This window comes from Tauraco erythrolophus, chromosome 10 (genome assembly GCF_009769465.1).
Source record: "Tauraco erythrolophus isolate bTauEry1 chromosome 10, bTauEry1.pri, whole genome shotgun sequence".
NCBI lineage: Eukaryota > Metazoa > Chordata > Aves > Musophagiformes > Musophagidae > Tauraco > Tauraco erythrolophus.
The window spans coordinates 4,589,605-4,607,189 of NC_141474.1; the positions used below are offsets into that span (position 1 = coordinate 4,589,605).

Below are 17,585 nucleotides of genomic sequence, written 5' to 3' on the forward strand. Positions count from 1 at the left end.
CTTCGATTTAGAAGTGAGGAAAACAGCTTAAGGCAGTTTCAAGAAGGGTAGTTTTACTTTGCCTCCCAGGTTTTACGGTTTTGGTGGCTCACAACAAGTTTTACATGAAGGCAGAAACCATTGTACAGCTCTTGTTTGTGCATTACTGAAGACTTACTAATAAGTTGAAATGCTTTTCAGGTTTTTTGGCTACTGCATCTGAAACTGGTTGTGGAATACCCGTTCCTCACAGACTCATCTTCTACCCTGGAAAATCATTAGCATCCACTTCGTGATTAACATACTAAAGCATGAAGTATTTATACAAAAAACACTTGCCTCCAAAATTAACATTTACGTTTAAAAAGATTACTGCTGAAGATTTCTCCAGAGTGGAAGACAACAACAAAGTCACTAATGAAACTAAAACATCACTTTCCAGTCTTTCCATAACAGGTCATTTAGCTCAACCATCAGCTTAATATTTTCACCCAAATTGGCCAGAAATATGACAAGGTAAGATAAAAGAAGAAAAAGAAGAAAAAAACTATATTCCAGCATTGGCATAGCCCTTAACCTATCCCAGCATTGAGACTTATTTTCACAATCTACTGAAATATTTATTATTAAAGAACTGTGAACATACACTGAAAAATGCTCAAGACATAGGAGCCCGCAGAATCCATTAAAGGCGGATGAGACAGGACACGTAAAGAGATTAGGATGCAAGACTACTACTTTCCTGAGATCGTTTTCTTCCTCCTCACCCCTGTGATGAGAATGAAACTGAAACAAGCAAAACTAGAAAGGAAAAATGTTTTTAAATAGTTCTTTAACTATCAGGTGTGGTTTATGTTTTTTAAAGCTTAGTAAACTTAACAAGATATTCCTGCTCAGAAGCACCCATACACTCAGTCCTGTGTCACCTTTGTTTCAGATTTGTCACAAATAAAAAAAGGCTTGAGAAAAAAAAGAGGTTTTACTCTGAAGCCAGAAACCATACTCCCACCATATCTTCACCAAACCACAATAAAAAAGTTACATAAAAGTCCCCACACAATAAGGTGACATAATGGTTTTGCTAGCAGTCAGTAAATATATTTTTGGGTTACTTTCCTTCCATTAGAACCACAAGTTTTGTAAATACTGATTCTGCAAGAGTGAATAAGATAAGCCATTCCCAACACAACTTTTCCTCACCTGTTTTAAAGGATCATTGAAATCCATTCTCCTACCCTAAGTCCACTAGGCCAAATTCTGTGATTTAGTTTAACTTAGAAGGTCTAGTTGTCCTAACTGAAAAATGGTCACCCAAATAAATGAGAACCATCCCAAATCAACTACATTTCAGTTAAATCATAGGAACAGCTTGCTTCACGTTGTGTAAATCTCCAAACCAGCCTCATAAACGAGACATCTGAACTTTTCTTTCAAGCATTAAATACTAAAATAAGTCTTCAGGGATGGCAGTCGTTCAGGTTCTATCAGTTCCAGTAGAAACTAAAAGGTGTGATCTTTTCACATGTTCACTGAGTTTATTCCTTAACCTGTATTTCAGACTTCATGCTTATTACCAAGAAAGATCCGACTGTTGCAAAAAGAAATATCAATTAGCAAACATCTTCATATGCATTTCTCTGTTCTGCCAGCCATTCTTGTCCCTTTCCATTTCTCCTGCTCGTTTAGACCATCATGCCAACAGCAACACTATAAGCATGTTATGGGCATCACAGTTGAAATGTTAGTTTGCTACAAAGGTCAGCAAGATGGCCAACTTCTCAACACCAAAATACAAGGGAAAACTCTGCGTGACTAATTCGGCAGTAGAATCTTACTTCATGAAGATAAAAGCATGAAAGGTAAAAACTGCTAACTAAAAAACAGTGTCCATTTAAATAAGACAAGAGAAACTTCTTACTGCTTCTAACTGCTTCTTCTTTTGCACCAGCAGCTCCAGCATCAGGTTGACATTGGCCAAGTCAAGATTGTCTTGATCAGTTCCCAACAAATCTTGAATTATCTGCCACCTATGGCCATTCTAGAAACAGACCAAGAGATGTTGGAGAGACGGTGAGTTCAAGCCATCCAGGGCTATATCCAGCAACAGATACTAAAAGCAGCACTGAAATATTTCATCCCTTTGTGTAATTTCAAAACAATTTTCAGGAATCAGAATTCCCAGTTCTCCCACATGTACAGGATATAGCTCTTCTGTCCTACTGAGTAACTGCTTATCTTATTTGGAAGATATCTGCACTTATGAGAGCATAACTGTTGCTGCTAGGAAGAGATTATTTCACAGTCAATTTTATCTGATTTGTGCCCTGGTTTGTGAGAACATGTTTCTATGGGGAGAAGTAAAAAAAAATATGTTTATTCAAGCTTAGTTGGATTACATCTACCTGAAATACTGTTAAGTAGCAATACCTTTTAATTTTTTAAGCAAGTAATAGGTAAAACCCTCATGCTAAAATCAAATGTAAGAAGGTAGCATCAGCTTATTTTTTCTACTCTCACCTCCCACACTACTCCTCTTAAGGGTGTTTTCATGGGAAATGTGAGAGCTGGGAAGATGATGGAGCTCATCGGGGTGATCTTCTCATTTAACCTGTTAATGCTGAGGACTCCTCAGACAGCCAGCATACTACTATGCAGCCCATTCTTCCCTACAGTCTGTTTGCTCTTCTTGTCAGTAAAAAGTTTAGAAGTATCTTTTAGCACAGGAAAACCTGAATAACAGGTTAATACTAATATAGCCTTACATTCAAAATCCAGCTGCTCCTGTTAGTTGCTGTGAAAGGTCTTTAGGCCTTCTAAGAAACAAAGCTGGATTAAAAAAATCCTGCCCTATAAAAGCTATGACACTAGATCAAGATATTTAAATTCACAAGAACTAGAAATGCAATCCACTCTAAATTCGATATTTTCTAAGAGGTTATAGTCTATTTGTATTGGCTACATTAATAAAAAATGTGACATCCATATAGAACACAGCTTTTTACACAACTCTCAACAGAACCTGTGGAAACCACAGAGGCAAAACCTCAATTGCAATCTGGAACAGCTGGAAAAAATACAATTTTTAAGCAAGTCAACAAGACTTGAGACAAACTTTAACATACTAATGTACTAGTTAAACGGTACCACTAGTAAACCACTCAAAGCTTCAAAGATGCCTTAGTTATTTCTTAATTCAATTTCTTAATGAGACAAATCCATAATCAAGAAACAGTGCATTTGCTGCAACACGTATTAAATGACTTCTCTTAACACCAGAAGTAACACTAGAGGAGAACAGGCACATTAAGGAGCTGGTAAAACAGCAAAGTTTTTTTTAGAGATGTCCGTATTATTAATTTGCTGCCAAAAGGTAGACACAATACTGTTTCGGGCATAAAGTCACGGCAGGTTTCCACTTAGTGGTAGTTATCGAAGATCGGTGCACCTACAGGCACAGTTTTTAAAAGGTGCACTATGAGAAAGTAGAACCAATTTCCAAGAAGTTACTGTACATGCCTTCAGGTCAATTGTGTGCATTTTAAACCAGATATGGTTTATGCATATTTTATGTTGAATACAGTACGCTCATATTTTATATTGAATATAAAAGCTTACTGTGAGTAGACCAATGAATTCTTAAAGAGTGCTTTTTTCTAAAGCATACAACTGCTGAGCACATTGGTTTCTGCAGTGCAGCCCCTAAATTAGTAACACTTCAATAGAGGGGTTGCACTGACAAAACCAGAGGGTCCATGATTTTTAATATTACTTTGCAACCTTATTTATGAATTACAGAAGCCAGACGCAGCAAAACAAGTGTGCAAGTTTCCTAGCTAATGTCATATATTCTTTTTGATCTTGATGTAGAAGAGCAACCACTGCTGCTGTACAGGGGTTTTTGCAAACTGAGAGCACAGATCATGCTCCGATTCTGTGACACGGTACAAGTCTAGAAGATATCCAGGCAGTTTTATCTGGGATCAGAGGCAGAACATCAGTACTGAGAATGCATCCCTCTCCCTCTTGTGGCTGGTATTAGTTTTCCTCCCACTTCTCTGGAGAACACGGCTTCTCACATGTGATCAGAGAAGCCCATGGCACTTCCAATCATCCACAACTCTCACTGTAGCTGTAATTTCCAACACTGAATGACAATTATTACCTTTAAACAAGTGTGCTTCTATGGGTAGTTCCCCAGGTTACATTCAACACATCATACAACACTCAGCTATGCTAACACAGCTTGCCTCGACACAAATATTGCTGGCAGGAAGAACAAGAGTTAACAAGGTTGAAGGGATCTAGTACGACTGATATTAGTATTATTTGCATATAAAGCAAGTTAAAGGATCAGCTCAACAGTACAATTTCTTCTAAATTAAGCTACATAATGACAATTGCTGTACAGAACCATTAAATAAATATAAAGTAAAAAAGTTGGAACATACGGTGCTACTCACTGAATGGTCCAGTTTGAGTCTTTTCTCCTCAGATCTTTGCTTCTGTTTAAGAATAAGTTCATTGACTAAAAACATAAATAAATAGGATGTCAGAGATGGACTTAAAGTTCACAAGTAAGTATGAAAAATTCTATCTCAATATTTTTACTTTAGTTATTAATTCCACAGTAAGTCTATCATTAAAACAGATAAATATTGCCTTTTTCTCATTAATTTATTCTTTTTTTTAAATTATATAATGATTTTACAAAAAAAAATCAAATACAATAACTACACATTCCCCAAATTGCTCCAGTTCCTTTTTCTAAGCACCCATGGCTCTTTGACAAAATTTTTCAACTCCACAGTAGAAGTTTATCACAGATAAGTATGAAGGAACTAAAACATTAACTGATATACTACAGGCTGAAAACAAGTGCAGCCAAACAGAACAACTTTCTCCTTTAATCACTATGTGCTTTTTTAAATACATTCTTACTACAGTTTTATTTCACATCAATTTAATGAATGGTGCAGAGACAGAAAGATAACTTCAACCCTTGTCACACACATATACAAGCTTTTCCCCCTCCTCACATCTCTTTTCCCTCCCAATACAGATCCGAAAACTCTGAATGTAGGTGTTTGGAAGCAACGCTCTATGGCACAACACATCCTCCAAGACCTGCCTTAGCACCACCTTTGGCATATGCTTGAGTCTTAATCAGGATGCTCGTTTCTGAAGTATGCCTTGGCTACTGTGGCTTTTAATCTATTTACTATTAAAGTGATATCTCAGCATATGAAATGAAGATTTTATTTAACTTTGATATTTCACACTGCTATGTGTTTCCTTTGATCTTTTCTCCCCTTAACAAAGTTTTAGACTATTTCCAATTCAGGAACATTTCCCTCCTCTGTGTAAGAAACAATCAATTAGGACTGCATACATGCATTTGTATGAATATTTTTTCTCTATATGATGTACACACATATATATCACATGGACTTCACTGCAGTAGCCAAAATAGTACAATATGTAATTCAGCCTCCCTCCTTCAGCATCCATGCTTCGTAAACAGGGCATGTTCTTGATTATTGTACAGACAACAGTGCAAGAAAACACAAGTAAATAAAGAGTTTCAGATCTCCAGCCATCAGAAAAACATCTTTGTTTTGCTTTTCTTAGTAGGCAAACAGCAGCAAGACAGTCTCACTACTGTAACTCAGCATACGGAACTGCTGGAGGCAGTGCAGTATTAACAATTCATACTACTAACCTTTTTTTATAAAAACCACAGTTGACCAAAGGGCTGATGTCTGGATTTTATTTTCAACATCCAGAAGCCAGTTATTTACAGGACAAATTTACAAGTGCCTGCCTTCCTTAACAACTAAGATGTTCCTCCTGCAAGCAAGTCTAGAGCTCACCTAAGAAGTTGGGATAAAGATGATCTATGTTGTCCACAACATAGTTGCATTTGGGACATCTGTTATTGTCCTCCAGGCTCTGGTGAATACATTTATAGCTGTTTAAAAACAGTAAAAACAAGAAGCAAAACAAGTGAGCAAACATGAAGGAAGAAAACATAAACACATGGCAAATAACATAAACCTTAGATAAGGTGTACTCTGTGTTACCAGCTAACAGCTGCATTGCCAAGATCCTACAGCAGAGTCAAAACATTCCAATATTAACTCAGATTGTGCTACAGCAAAAAGAAAGTTTCTTGGCAAGGATTACAAAAGGTATTTGAAGTACTTCACTCATATTTCCCTGAGGATTGTGACAACGCAGATACTTCAGCCAAACTTCAATCTCAAATATATACCCCTCTTCCACAGGCAGAGCTAACAAAATGCATCATTCAGAAGCAACTCTTCTAGATTATCCAAAATGTGTCACAGCTTTTCATGTTGCTTGATGAGTGTTTGGCTAATTGACAACAGAAGAAACCTTCACCAACTTCTCACATTTCCTCCCCCATCCCTGGCTGTTGCTCTCACCAGCAGTGACTTCAGGGGTGCTCCCTGTTGAGCTGTTTGCTATTTGAGGGATGGAGTAACTACAAGATGCAATTCAGCATTGAGTTTAAGCATCTCACTAAGAACCTAGCTCCACGTGGACTGTTGGTAGAGACATGTGTGTTCAGCTCAGCTGTTCAGACAGCTGTGTTCAGCTCTGGAGTCCCCAACACAAGAAGGACATGGAGCTACTGGAACGGGTCCAGAGGAGGGCCACGAAGATGATCTGAGGGCTGGAGCACCTCTGCTATGAAGACAGGCTGAGAGAGTTGGGGCTGTTGAGCCTGGAGAAGAGAAGGCTCCGGAGAGATCTTATAGCAGCTTTCCAGTACCTAAAGGGGGCCCTACAGGAAAGCTGGAGAGGAACTTTTTACAAGGGCGTGTAGTGATAGGACAAGGGGCAAAGGATTTAAACTGAAAGAGGGCAGATTTAGGTTAGATATAAGGAAGAAATTCTTTACATTGAGGGTGGTGAGGTACTGGAACAGGTTGCCCAGAGAAGTTGTGGATGTCCCAACCCTGGAGGTGTTCAAGGCCAGGTTGGATGAGACTTTGGGCAACCTGGTGTAGTGGAGGATTTCCCTGCCCATGGCAGGGGGGGTTGGAACTAGATGATCTTTGAGGTCCCTTCCAGCCCTAACCATTCTATGATTCTATGTGACAAAATTGCTTTGTTCTTTCTAAATAAAGATATTTGAATGCTTCTCATCTTGGACTTCTTAAAGTTACAGATCACAGGGATAAAGCGTTAACATACAGGGCACAAAATCAGCTCTTATCTTACCTGTTGCAGGTCAAACATTTCTGAAAGTTAACTGAATGCTGCTTGAGAAAATGCTTTACACTACTAAAACATTACTTCTTGTAAAAGGTAGGCAATGTATTTCTAGGTAGCAGATACCATAAGGGTATAATTTCAACAAGACATTAAAACATCATGGTTCAACGTTTATTCCAATCCCTAGTTTAGAGCAGGAGCAGCGGATTGTTCCACACCTGCCCCTGGAGGGTTCCTGTCCTTCTCCATGAAACATTTACTCCTCGTGACAGCCAAAGACAACACACTGAAAAAAATCAGTGGACCTCAAGCCAATTCAATGCAACAGAAAAACGTGAAGCGTATCCTCTCTTAAAAAGTTGAATTAAAACAGACAACGTGCAAGCCATTTCAAACTGTACATGGTCTTGCACAAAAGGAGGACCTCCCAACACCGATACTCACTCCCATGACCTGACCTCTACAGAGGTGGGATCCACTGGTTCAGGTGGTAAAAGACACCTTCCATTGCCACAGATAAGTTGACTGTTCTGACTCTGGGCTCTGGACGCCACCAGCAGTTTATAACCATTTTATTTCTTTACAGAGGAAATAGAGTGGTACAACATTTTTTGTTTTAAGCACTATGAAGATTTTTTTTTTTTTAAAACTAACTGATACTCATCTTTTAAAATTTTATTTCAACCTCTTTCTTCAGTGCAGGGACAGAAGACAGAAAAGTAGCAAAAACTCGGAAGGGAAGGGATTCACAGCAATGTTGGTCCTCACACGCTGTAAGGGATGGACATTTTGCACAATACAAAAAAAAACCTTACCAGAAGCTGTGTCCACATTTCGTCATGTAGGCTTCTTCAATCATATCAAAACAGATGGGGCTGAAAACAAAACAAAGCCAAAAATCACAAAGATGTCTTTTTATCTTAAAAAAAGAAGGAAAATATTAATTCAAAGCAGCCACCTAATCACACTCGGGTAATACTTTCTCTTTGTAAAATGAAAGAGGACACACAAGTGCAACAGCAACCAGGCAGTATAAAGATCACAAGGGCAATCAACAGTTCTTTGACCTCAGAATGATGCTGCAGCTTGCTACAATTAGAAACCAGGTAAGCCTTCACTCTTGAAGCTTCCAACAGTTGCAAACCACCCAAACAAAGACAGATCACCTTCAACAAGCAAAGGCTCCAGAAGAACCTCCTAACCATCTGTACCAGATCTCAAATAGAACATAAAAAAACCTGTTTTTTACAGGAACAACATAAGGTAATTTATGAATTACACCAAAATTAGTTTATCCTTCCTTTTTCAGCCAATAGCTATCTATAATTAAAAAAAAAAAAGCAAAGAGGCAGAGTAGAACAGAAATAGTAATGATGTCATGAGAACAAGAATTAGTGAGGAGGAGGAGGAGAAAGAAGGTGCCAATGAGGGGGTGTGCCTGCAGAGCACTGCCAGGGAGCTGGCAGGGCTGAGACTGCTGAAAAGCATGATGAAAATATGGTGCAACTGAAAGAGAACCAACAGTCAAGCACGGTGTTACAAAGTCAAAGGAGAAGACAGGAAAGGCAGAATATGAGACTGCTCATAAGGAAGACACAGGAACAAACAGAAACATGGGGTTTAGGTTTTTTCCAATACTAGTTAGTGACCAAAGCGCAGCCAGTTCTCTGGGAGGGATCGCCAAGGACCAAGCAGGGAGCTGAAGAAAAGGATGTGCAAGCAAGCGGTGCTCCACAGGAACCTGAGCAAGACAAGAGACACAGGAATTCAGTGAGATGGGTAGTGGAAAAAATCTGTCTCATCAAGTGGCTGTGACATGTTTGAAATGAAAATGAAACAAACGAAGCAGAGGAGAGGTGTATCTTACTTCCAGTGGCCCCTATGGCTGCCACCCCTGATAGGTGGTAAGATACACTCATACATACTCATCTTCAGGTCTCAGCCAGCTATCCAGGGAGATGCCGTGGCCAGCAGTGTCACAGCCTGCATTATCAGCTGTGTCACAAGCTTCACCTTGCCTTCAAGCCCTTACAGAGATCCAAACACTCTCCTCTCACTCCTGTAAGTTCCACACCAATCTCAGTTCAGAGAGGTTTCCACCAGCCTTTGTTTTCTTCAGAAACAACCTCCTCCCACCTTCTGCCAACAAGGCAGCTCCCACAGAACAAGCTATTAATAAACTAACAACTTCTGAAAAGTATGAATCTTTGTGAATCCAAGATCAAAAACCCAGATCAGACTGAAATAAGCAGTGCTTGGCTGAGCTGGGGAGGGGATCACCTCAATTTCTCCCCTCGTTAGCACATCACAGAAGTCATTCCCCTCTTCTGTCATTCATTTTAGAGAATACTAACTTTTTTTACCCCATTAGATATTTAAAAATAGGAAGGAGACACCTCTTAACTAAACACTTATTTTTTTTAAGCCCACAGAGGGGAAGCTGTGGCCCATGCCAATGGAATCCCCCTCCAAATGACCAAACTGGAAAACACGGACGCCTTGAAAGGTTTGTCCAACCTCACATTTAAGATGAGTTGGTTTATATATTCCACCAAATCGTCTGTATAAACACGATTTAAAGAAAAAAAGAATAAAACCAGAATGCTACTCTCCAAACCAAGTCACCAATTCTGTTCCTCAAAAGAAGCCTCAAAAATAACTAACGCACACTTGTCCCTCTTCCACCCTGGCAGACTCTTTTCTGCACATCATTTGTCTTGAGTAGCACCGACTTCAGGTGCTGAAGTCACTGTTTCCGAGTTAGAAGTTCAGTTTCAAAGCACTGTTTAGTCAGAATAAATTAAGACCAAACTTAGCCAACAATGGTGGATTAATAACAGGAAAATTAGGCATCTTTGTATTCTATTAGCTGGCCTTTAAAAAAAAAAAGAGTCAAAGACTTATGGTTTCATGAGTGTCTGAGGCTGGTTTCTCCCCACCAGTGATGAACCGTTTTAACTTCATCGCCCTCTTCTAGTCATGCTGTATAACATCGTCCCACTCTCTGTATCATGCTAAAAACTGTTATTCCTCATAGGACCAGATGTGGTTTTTCCAGCACTCTCCCAATGCCTTGCCTCCAAAAAGCGCAGCAATCAACGAGGATCTAATGCTCCTCTGCCTGCAATAGGACATCACAAATTAGAACTAAAATAGGAAGACTACCTCCTAACATGACAGTCACCCAAGACCACTGCTCCCTAAGCTATTCTTCTTCATACCAGTTTGATTGCAGAAGTGACAGAGTCAAAATAGTTGAGAAAAAGCAATCAGAGCCAGCAAACATAGCCACTCAGTGCCAGGGTCATCGTTAACAGAGCCTGAAGTTTCCATTAAGAACTGTTTCCCCCGAAATGCTCACCAATTTACAAGTGGAAGGAAGATTGATGTCTTTTAATACTTACTGAAGCCAAGCTGGCTGTAACACATGAACGTTGCTATGCACCAGTTGGTTTAAGTTAATCTAACACAGAGCGAAGGTTAAGAAAGTAGTGGAGTGATGAGGACTTGAGACATACTACAGGTTGCAGTATACACCGAAATTGAGAAGCACGGGTATGGTGAAATCAAGGTTTCTCTGCATGAGATAGCTCTTATTCTCTATTTGTCTTAAGCAGAGCCAGGTAAAAAGGACGTCAATTACTTCAACAAGCCAAAAAGTCACTGATCTTTACCAGATACTGATGCCTCATTTGCTAAACAGTTTTTTATTCAGCACTGCAAAGGCTTACCATTCTTTCTCTAACAGTTTTAAATCATTTTAACCAAGTTCATGCCTTCAAGTTTTGCCAGCTGTTTTCAAGGCACCTCTCAAGTGCTACCGTCACTCTGCTGCTACCCAGAGTAGGGTTGAAGTAGTGGCTGAAGTGGTCACTATGAAATTTCAACATTTCAAATTTCCATTACAGTTTCATCCTCCTATTCTGCTCCTCTTGGCCTCAGCAGAGACCAGGACTTCCTGCAGACTCTGTCCTTCACACAGAAGGTGGCCAGGTTAAAGATCACTGCCATTACCATCTACTTGATATGAAGTTCTGATATAACAATAGACTATAAAACCATCATTGTGCATGGTATGTAAACAGCTCACTGTGTTTTCAGTTTGTGACCCACAGGTCCATCCACAGTGTTCCTTAAAGGGGTTTGCCAGATCACAAACACATGAGCGACTACGCTCGGCCCATGCCTGGCATTAACAGGTAACCACCTGAGGAAACAAGTGTTTTTAAAAACCCAGGAGCCTGCCAGCCCACCTTTAAACATGGCACACAGCCCTGCCCACACCTGAGTCAGCTGGGTGTACCTCTCCAGGTCAGCATGCAGCATTCCCTCTGCCACATATTCTTATTTATGCCAGAGCTCATACCAGTGCTTGTTTCTGAAGCAGCCACTGAAGATGCAATCCTACAGTAGGAACCCCTCCATCCAGGGAGCAAAGCAGGTAGTACCTGGTTTTAAAGAGGTTTAGTCAACCACTAATTGGGAAGGAAAGCTGTAAGCAATTACACTCCAGGACAGGAGAAAATCCTCGGATTAGAGGATTCCCTCTCAGGTACTCTCCAGGCAACTGGGAAGAAGCCTGGCTGTAGAGGCAGCACAAACTCTACCTTCAAATTCTACATCCTGGACTGAGAGAAATAAAACGTTTCCCCTTTTATAATAAAGCTGTCCACTAAGTCAGGCTGATTTGCTTTCCCGCCTAGAGTTACACATTCCCAGGCAGAAGCACCACAAACACTGCACATTTGCAAACTCCTGAGAGTACACTTGCTAAACATTTCACAACTTGGACTAGCAACGTACACCAACGTTTACGTTAAAGCCCAGGCTTTGCACTGCTGAGACAGCACTTCCAGAAGACAGGCAGGGAGGTTGCACACACTAACACTATTTACAGGATCTCCACTTGCACCTTGATGTTTGAAACTTTCCTCTTCCCCACCTTCTGTCTGGCACAGGCAGAATCCACCACTGAGTATATGGTTGTAGCTAACAGCAACTCACAGCCCATGTTTAGGAAAAATTATCAAGTCTTCCCTGCAGCTGGCAGCATCCTGAAAGCATCCTTACAGGGAAACAAAAAAAAAGGCATATGGAAAACTTCTGCTTCTCACACTGAGATATCCAAAACCTGTTTAAATCAATTATTTAAACCCCCTGCCACATCCACCTGTCTTCTTGGACATTGCTCAAAATTCCGGAGTTGCCCAGTTGAGTTTCTTTCTGTACCATTTAACTGTATTGCTAACTCGAAAAATAAAGAAGAGGAATACTGTAATTCAAAGCTGGTGTTAAAAAGCAAGAACAATCCCTATAGCCCACAGAGATACACAGCAGTTAAGAACCCAGGTAAGTTAACTGTAATTATTGTCTGCTCTTAAAGCTTCTGACCTGCAGTTCAATACGCCCGCTATGGTGCTCTTGTAAACAGTGAGAGAGGGACAAGAAAGGATATTTTGCCCTAATTACTACCCAGTGGATTTTTTTTCCCCTCTCACTTTATGCAGCCAGCAGCACTCCTTGATGAGGAGAAAACAGTTAATTACACCTTCTCCTTGAAGCATGCACAGTACTTACCAGTAAAAAAAAAAAAAAAGAACCAAGAAGCTCAGCTTTTTTAACTGTCTTACAATAGTTCAACTGGCCTACAAACTTCTTAGGGGTATCATTTTCCTTCAAACCCCCTCATTTCTATGACAGCTGACTAGAAAAGGACGGGGAGCAATAGTCACAGACCACTAATGCCACAGTATAACCACAGAGGGAACGGAGGGGCATGGACATTCGCAATCAAGTTATGCCCCACAACCAACAGCACAGCAGCCATCTCTCACCAAGTGCCCTTTATTCCACCTAAAATGACCTAAAGCCAGCAGCCAGAGCAGAACATCAGCTGATTATAGCTGTGCTCTCATCCCAATTCTGTTACTAAGCAAACAACTACTTAAACTAATAATAAAAAATTACTGCTTATTACTGATTACTAGCAAGAAGTACTTACTGTTTTCTCTGCCACTAACTTCTTAGCAGCTTCAGGTTCTCCCTTCAGTAGCAAGGATGTTTCCTATTTACTCTGCTAGACAGCTTATAAAGCTGTAAAAGTAGAGACCATGCCTGTCCTGTGGAGATGCCAAACACCCAATCCTCACCTGTAAGTCAGAGCTGTCAGATAAAGTCACCTTGGAAGCTGTGCCCCATTTCTCTCCCTTTTTTTAACTGTTTCTTTCCAACACATAACTTTCCTACAACTCAAGCTTCTTTCCAGTACCTCCTCACTGTCTCTCAGATGCGAACACTTACCCCTAACTTTCTGTTCTCACATTTTTAGTACATCCAATCAGCTATAAAAAGTCATACCTACTCCTTACGTTAGGAAGTTTGTAACTCCCAAGCAAGAGGTTTTCTTTAAAACTGCAAATTATCAACAGTTCTCGAACCACGCATTGCAGAGGGCTTTGGTCTACCACTTCTGCTGAAAGGGTATTTCCAGCTACAAGCTGCAGCTTTGGCTGAACATTAGAAGAAAAACATCCGAACAGCTTCAAGAAAAGCCTTCATCCCATCATCGCTGAAGTTCCCCACTCATCCGGTTTCAGGCGCCAGACTGATGCAAACCTTGCTGCTATTTCCAACCAGCCAACCTTTCACAGAATCGCAGAATGGTTAGAGTTGGAAGGGACCTCAAAGTTCATCTAGTTCCAAGCCCCCTGCCATGGGCAGGGAAACGCTTCACTACACCAGGTTGCCCAAAGCCTCATCCAACCAGGCCTTGAACACTTCCAGGGATGGGGCATCTACAACTTCTCTGGGCAACCTGTTCCAGTACCTCACCACCCTGTGAATGAAAAATTTCTGCCTTAGATCTAACCTAAATCTGCCCTCTTTCAGTTTAAACCCATTGCCCCTTGTCCTATCACTACACACCCTTGTAAAAAGTCCCTCTCCAGCTTTCCCACAGGCCCCCTTTAAGTACTGGAAGGCTGCTATAAGATCACCCCGGAGCCTTCTCTTCTCCAGGATGAACAGCCCCAACTTCTGCCTGTCTTCACAGCAGAGGGGCTCCAGCCCTCAGATCATCTTTGTGGCCTCCTCTGGACCCGCTCCAGCAGCTCCATGTCCTTGTGCTGGGGACTCCAGAGCTGAACACAGCACTGCAGGTGGGGTCTCACGAGAGCAGAGTAGAGGGGCAAAAGAGGGGGCACCTGGAGTTGAACCAGGGACCTCTTGATCTGCAGTCAAATGCTCTACCACTGAGCTATACCCCCTCCTGCTTTCCAACAACAGAGGCAAACCCATGCCAGCTTCACTGGATCTATCAACCACCACAAGACTCCTCGGATGCCCATCCACAGGACCAAAAAATCCTCCACTGGCTCCTCTTCCAGACGTCAGAGTGGGGCAGCGTGTGGGCTCTGGAGGGGCCACCTCACCCACCAGAGGCCAGAGCCTCTCTGGCTCCTGAAAAACAGGGCATTTCCTTGCAATGTCAACACGTTATACGGAAACACCTCGTGTTGCGGGTTCTTTCCGATAAGTCAGGCTGCTCCGGAGGGTACCCAAGGAGGAACTTGCTGGGAATAACCTGATTTCGCTTAAAAACAGAGAGAGTGAAAGCAATGCCGGTGCACAGGGCCGAAAAGCAAACAGAAGGCCACAAAAGAGAGAAAAATACCCCAATGCCACCATACCTCGAGGGCAGCTGGATGTACCAACGGCTCTTCCCCCTCGGACAGCCCCCGAGGGACCGCTACCGGCCGCCCCGTCCTCCCGCCGTAGTTTTACACCCGTCGGGCTTCCCTGAGAGGGGTAGCGGGCGCCGCTATCGCGATATATCGCACTCACCAGACGAAGTCGTTGCTCTTGTCCTCGTAGGAGTTGATGAGCCCGTTGCAGAGCGGGGTGAGCAGCGGCCTCTTCCTGCTGCCACCGCCGCCCGCGCCGCTACCGCCGCCTCCCGCGGAGGAGCCGCCGCCGCCGCCGGGCCGCGCCGCCGCCGCCAGCCGGGCCAGCCCCGCGCCCGAGCCCGACACGGCGGCCGCCACCAGCACAGGCCGCGCCGCCGCGCTGCCCGAAGAGGACGAGCCCGGCGCCATAGCCGCCGAAGAGGAGGAGGAGGAGGAGGAGGAAGAGGAGGAGGCCGGGGTGGCGGCGGGCGGCGCGGCGGGGTGCGGCGGCGGGCGGCTGCCCGACATGCCGAGGCCGGGCCGGGGCAGGCGGAGCGGGGCCGACGGCAGAGCGGCCTCAGCGCATCGCCGCGCGCGCGGCGCCGCAGGAACAATAAAGTTCGTTCAAAAAAAAAAAAAAAGGAAAGAAAAAAAAAAAAAAACACACTACCAACCAAAACACGCCCGCCCGCCCGGCGCTTGTTCAAGCTTTATTGACAGGCGGACAGCGCGCCGCGCATGCGCGGGGCGGGGCCGCGCTCCGCTCGGGGCGGGGCGGAGGCGGGAGCGGGGGGTCTCGGTTCCCTCCAGCGCCCCGAGAGCTTTCTGCATAAATTAATGAATAAAGTGTTAATTAATGGTGTCCTGAAGATGGGTTTCGGCGTTAAGTTGCCCCCCAGACCCGGGCTTTCGCAAGCCAAACTGAAGGGTTTCGTGAAACGCAGCGCTCTGCTCCGCCAGAAGCACTGGCGGGACATTCCTGTTATTCCCTTTCATTTCTTTCCCAACAACCCCTGGAAACGCACTGCCTGCTTTGCGTTGAGTAACTGTGCTGTCTGCAGTCAGCCCGACCTGTCTAGGGTTAAAGAGGCAGCCGGTGAAACTCGAGGGCATTCCCTGAGGATGGTAATCCTAAACCCAGGTATGGGAAAACGCCCAGAGAGATCAGCTCCGCAGCACTCCTCCCAGTAGGGACTGCGGAGTGAGCCTTCACTGGGCTGTAAAACCAGTGCGAGAGCTGGTAAAACTGGTCTGAGAGAAAAAAAAAAAAAAAAGTGGCTTCGGGTAGGCAGTGTTGGTCAGGAGACCTGTCAGGCATGCAGAAGGGTGACAGGGATGCTGGATCGCAAATGTCCCAAAGGGAGCGTAGCAGCAGAGCACAGCTCTTGGTTACTTCTGGAGATGCTGCTGGACGTGGAAAGCTGTGGACTGCTCCTCCTGACCTCCCCCCTCGACTACTTGAATACCGTCAGGTGTTTGCCTCTGTGTATTTACCCCTAATGTTGAAAAAAAAAAAAAAAACAACAAGAGAGTCAACAAAACCCAAACTCTCTTTCTGAAGAATATTAGTGTGGAAATGCGGATGCAGGCAAGCCAGGAAATTCAAAGGCAGCTTCTCTTTGAGATCCAGGTCATTAGCCTTACCTTTACAAGCTGACATCTGCCATTATAGTCACTCCTATGATTTAACTCTTTGTTACTGTTATTAAAAAGTTTCCTTTTTATAGTTTTGACGGGGTTTTTTTTGTGGTTTGATTGGGTTTTTTAGCCATTGTTTTCCCCTGCTTTCTATGAATTGCCTTCTGACTGGCAGGTCTCAGGACTAACTCCATAAAGACATCGAAACACATTGATTCCCTCTGTTTTCAGTGGGAGCAAAAGAGGAGCCTAAATATCTTTCTTTGAGTCCAACACTTGGTGCCCGTGTGCATCATATTTCCTGTTGCTAAGACAAGGGAAAACGTCATTTCCTTGTCTTCCAGAGGGACGAAGAGCTTAACGGAGGAGTGTCTGCAGTGGACTTAGAGGTTTCCCAGGCTCTCCCTCCTGGCACCTTTGGTGTGGGTGGAAGCACTGGATCTTTTCAAATTTGGACTGGGCTCTTGCGTGAGTGAGAAAACAAAGGGTGCTTAATGTGAAGAAGGAAAAAGCAGAGGCCTTCTGAGCAAAGACCTTCTCTTCGCTGCCCTGATGCGTACTGAGCAGCCTCTGGCTTCTGGAGACATTTCTTTCCTGGAGTTACCTTGCGCTACCAGTTGCAAGATCAACGTATGCACCCTAAGGGAAGGTTCTCCAGCCTCTCCTCCTCCATCAGAAATTGTATTTATGGCTGAGAATAACCCAAAAAAACAGTGGCACTAAGGAGTCACCTCTCTGGAAGTGATGCCCCTCAAGTGCTTCAGACTCATCGTAGAGGAGCGAAGAAAATTTCTTTATACCACCGCAGCACCCTAAGGGAAGGTGAGATGCTACTTCCTGGAGATACCTGAACCTTGTACCGAGATAAAGGACAGGGATAAAGTCTCCATGTTTTAAAGTTCACCACAGCAGGAGCAGTGGTGCGTCAGTTATCTTCCAGACCCTGTTGGCACAAAATGAGCTCTTAAGAATTAATTTGCTACAGTTCAAGTATCGACAGCACTGTTATTAGGCTCAGGGGCAGGGGTACAAGAGTGAAACATGATACATCAGCTGTAAGAG

At 43.2% G+C, this 17,585-nt stretch overlaps 1 protein-coding gene and 1 non-coding gene across 3 annotated transcripts in view; both read right to left on the bottom strand.

Annotated features, from left to right (window-relative positions):
- The window catches only part of COP1 (COP1 E3 ubiquitin ligase), a 131,286-nt gene extending 115,873 nt beyond the window's left edge, over positions 1-15,413 (bottom strand). For both annotated transcript variants that reach the window (XM_086617108.1, XM_086617107.1), the window contains exons 1-5: positions 15,064-15,413; positions 8,037-8,096; positions 5,850-5,947; positions 4,428-4,504; positions 1,898-2,017 (exon numbers count right to left, since the gene is read on the bottom strand). In XM_086617108.1, coding sequence (XP_086473234.1) covers positions 1,898-2,017; positions 4,428-4,504; positions 5,850-5,947; positions 8,037-8,096; positions 15,064-15,413 — 705 coding nt within the window. The remainder of the gene's footprint in view (positions 1-1,897; positions 2,018-4,427; positions 4,505-5,849; positions 5,948-8,036; positions 8,097-15,063) is intronic.
- TRNAC-GCA (transfer RNA cysteine (anticodon GCA)) lies at positions 14,415-14,486 on the bottom strand. The gene has a single exon. It is a non-coding gene; the product is annotated as a tRNA-Cys (tRNA).
- Positions 15,414-17,585: the final 2,172 nt, after the last annotated feature.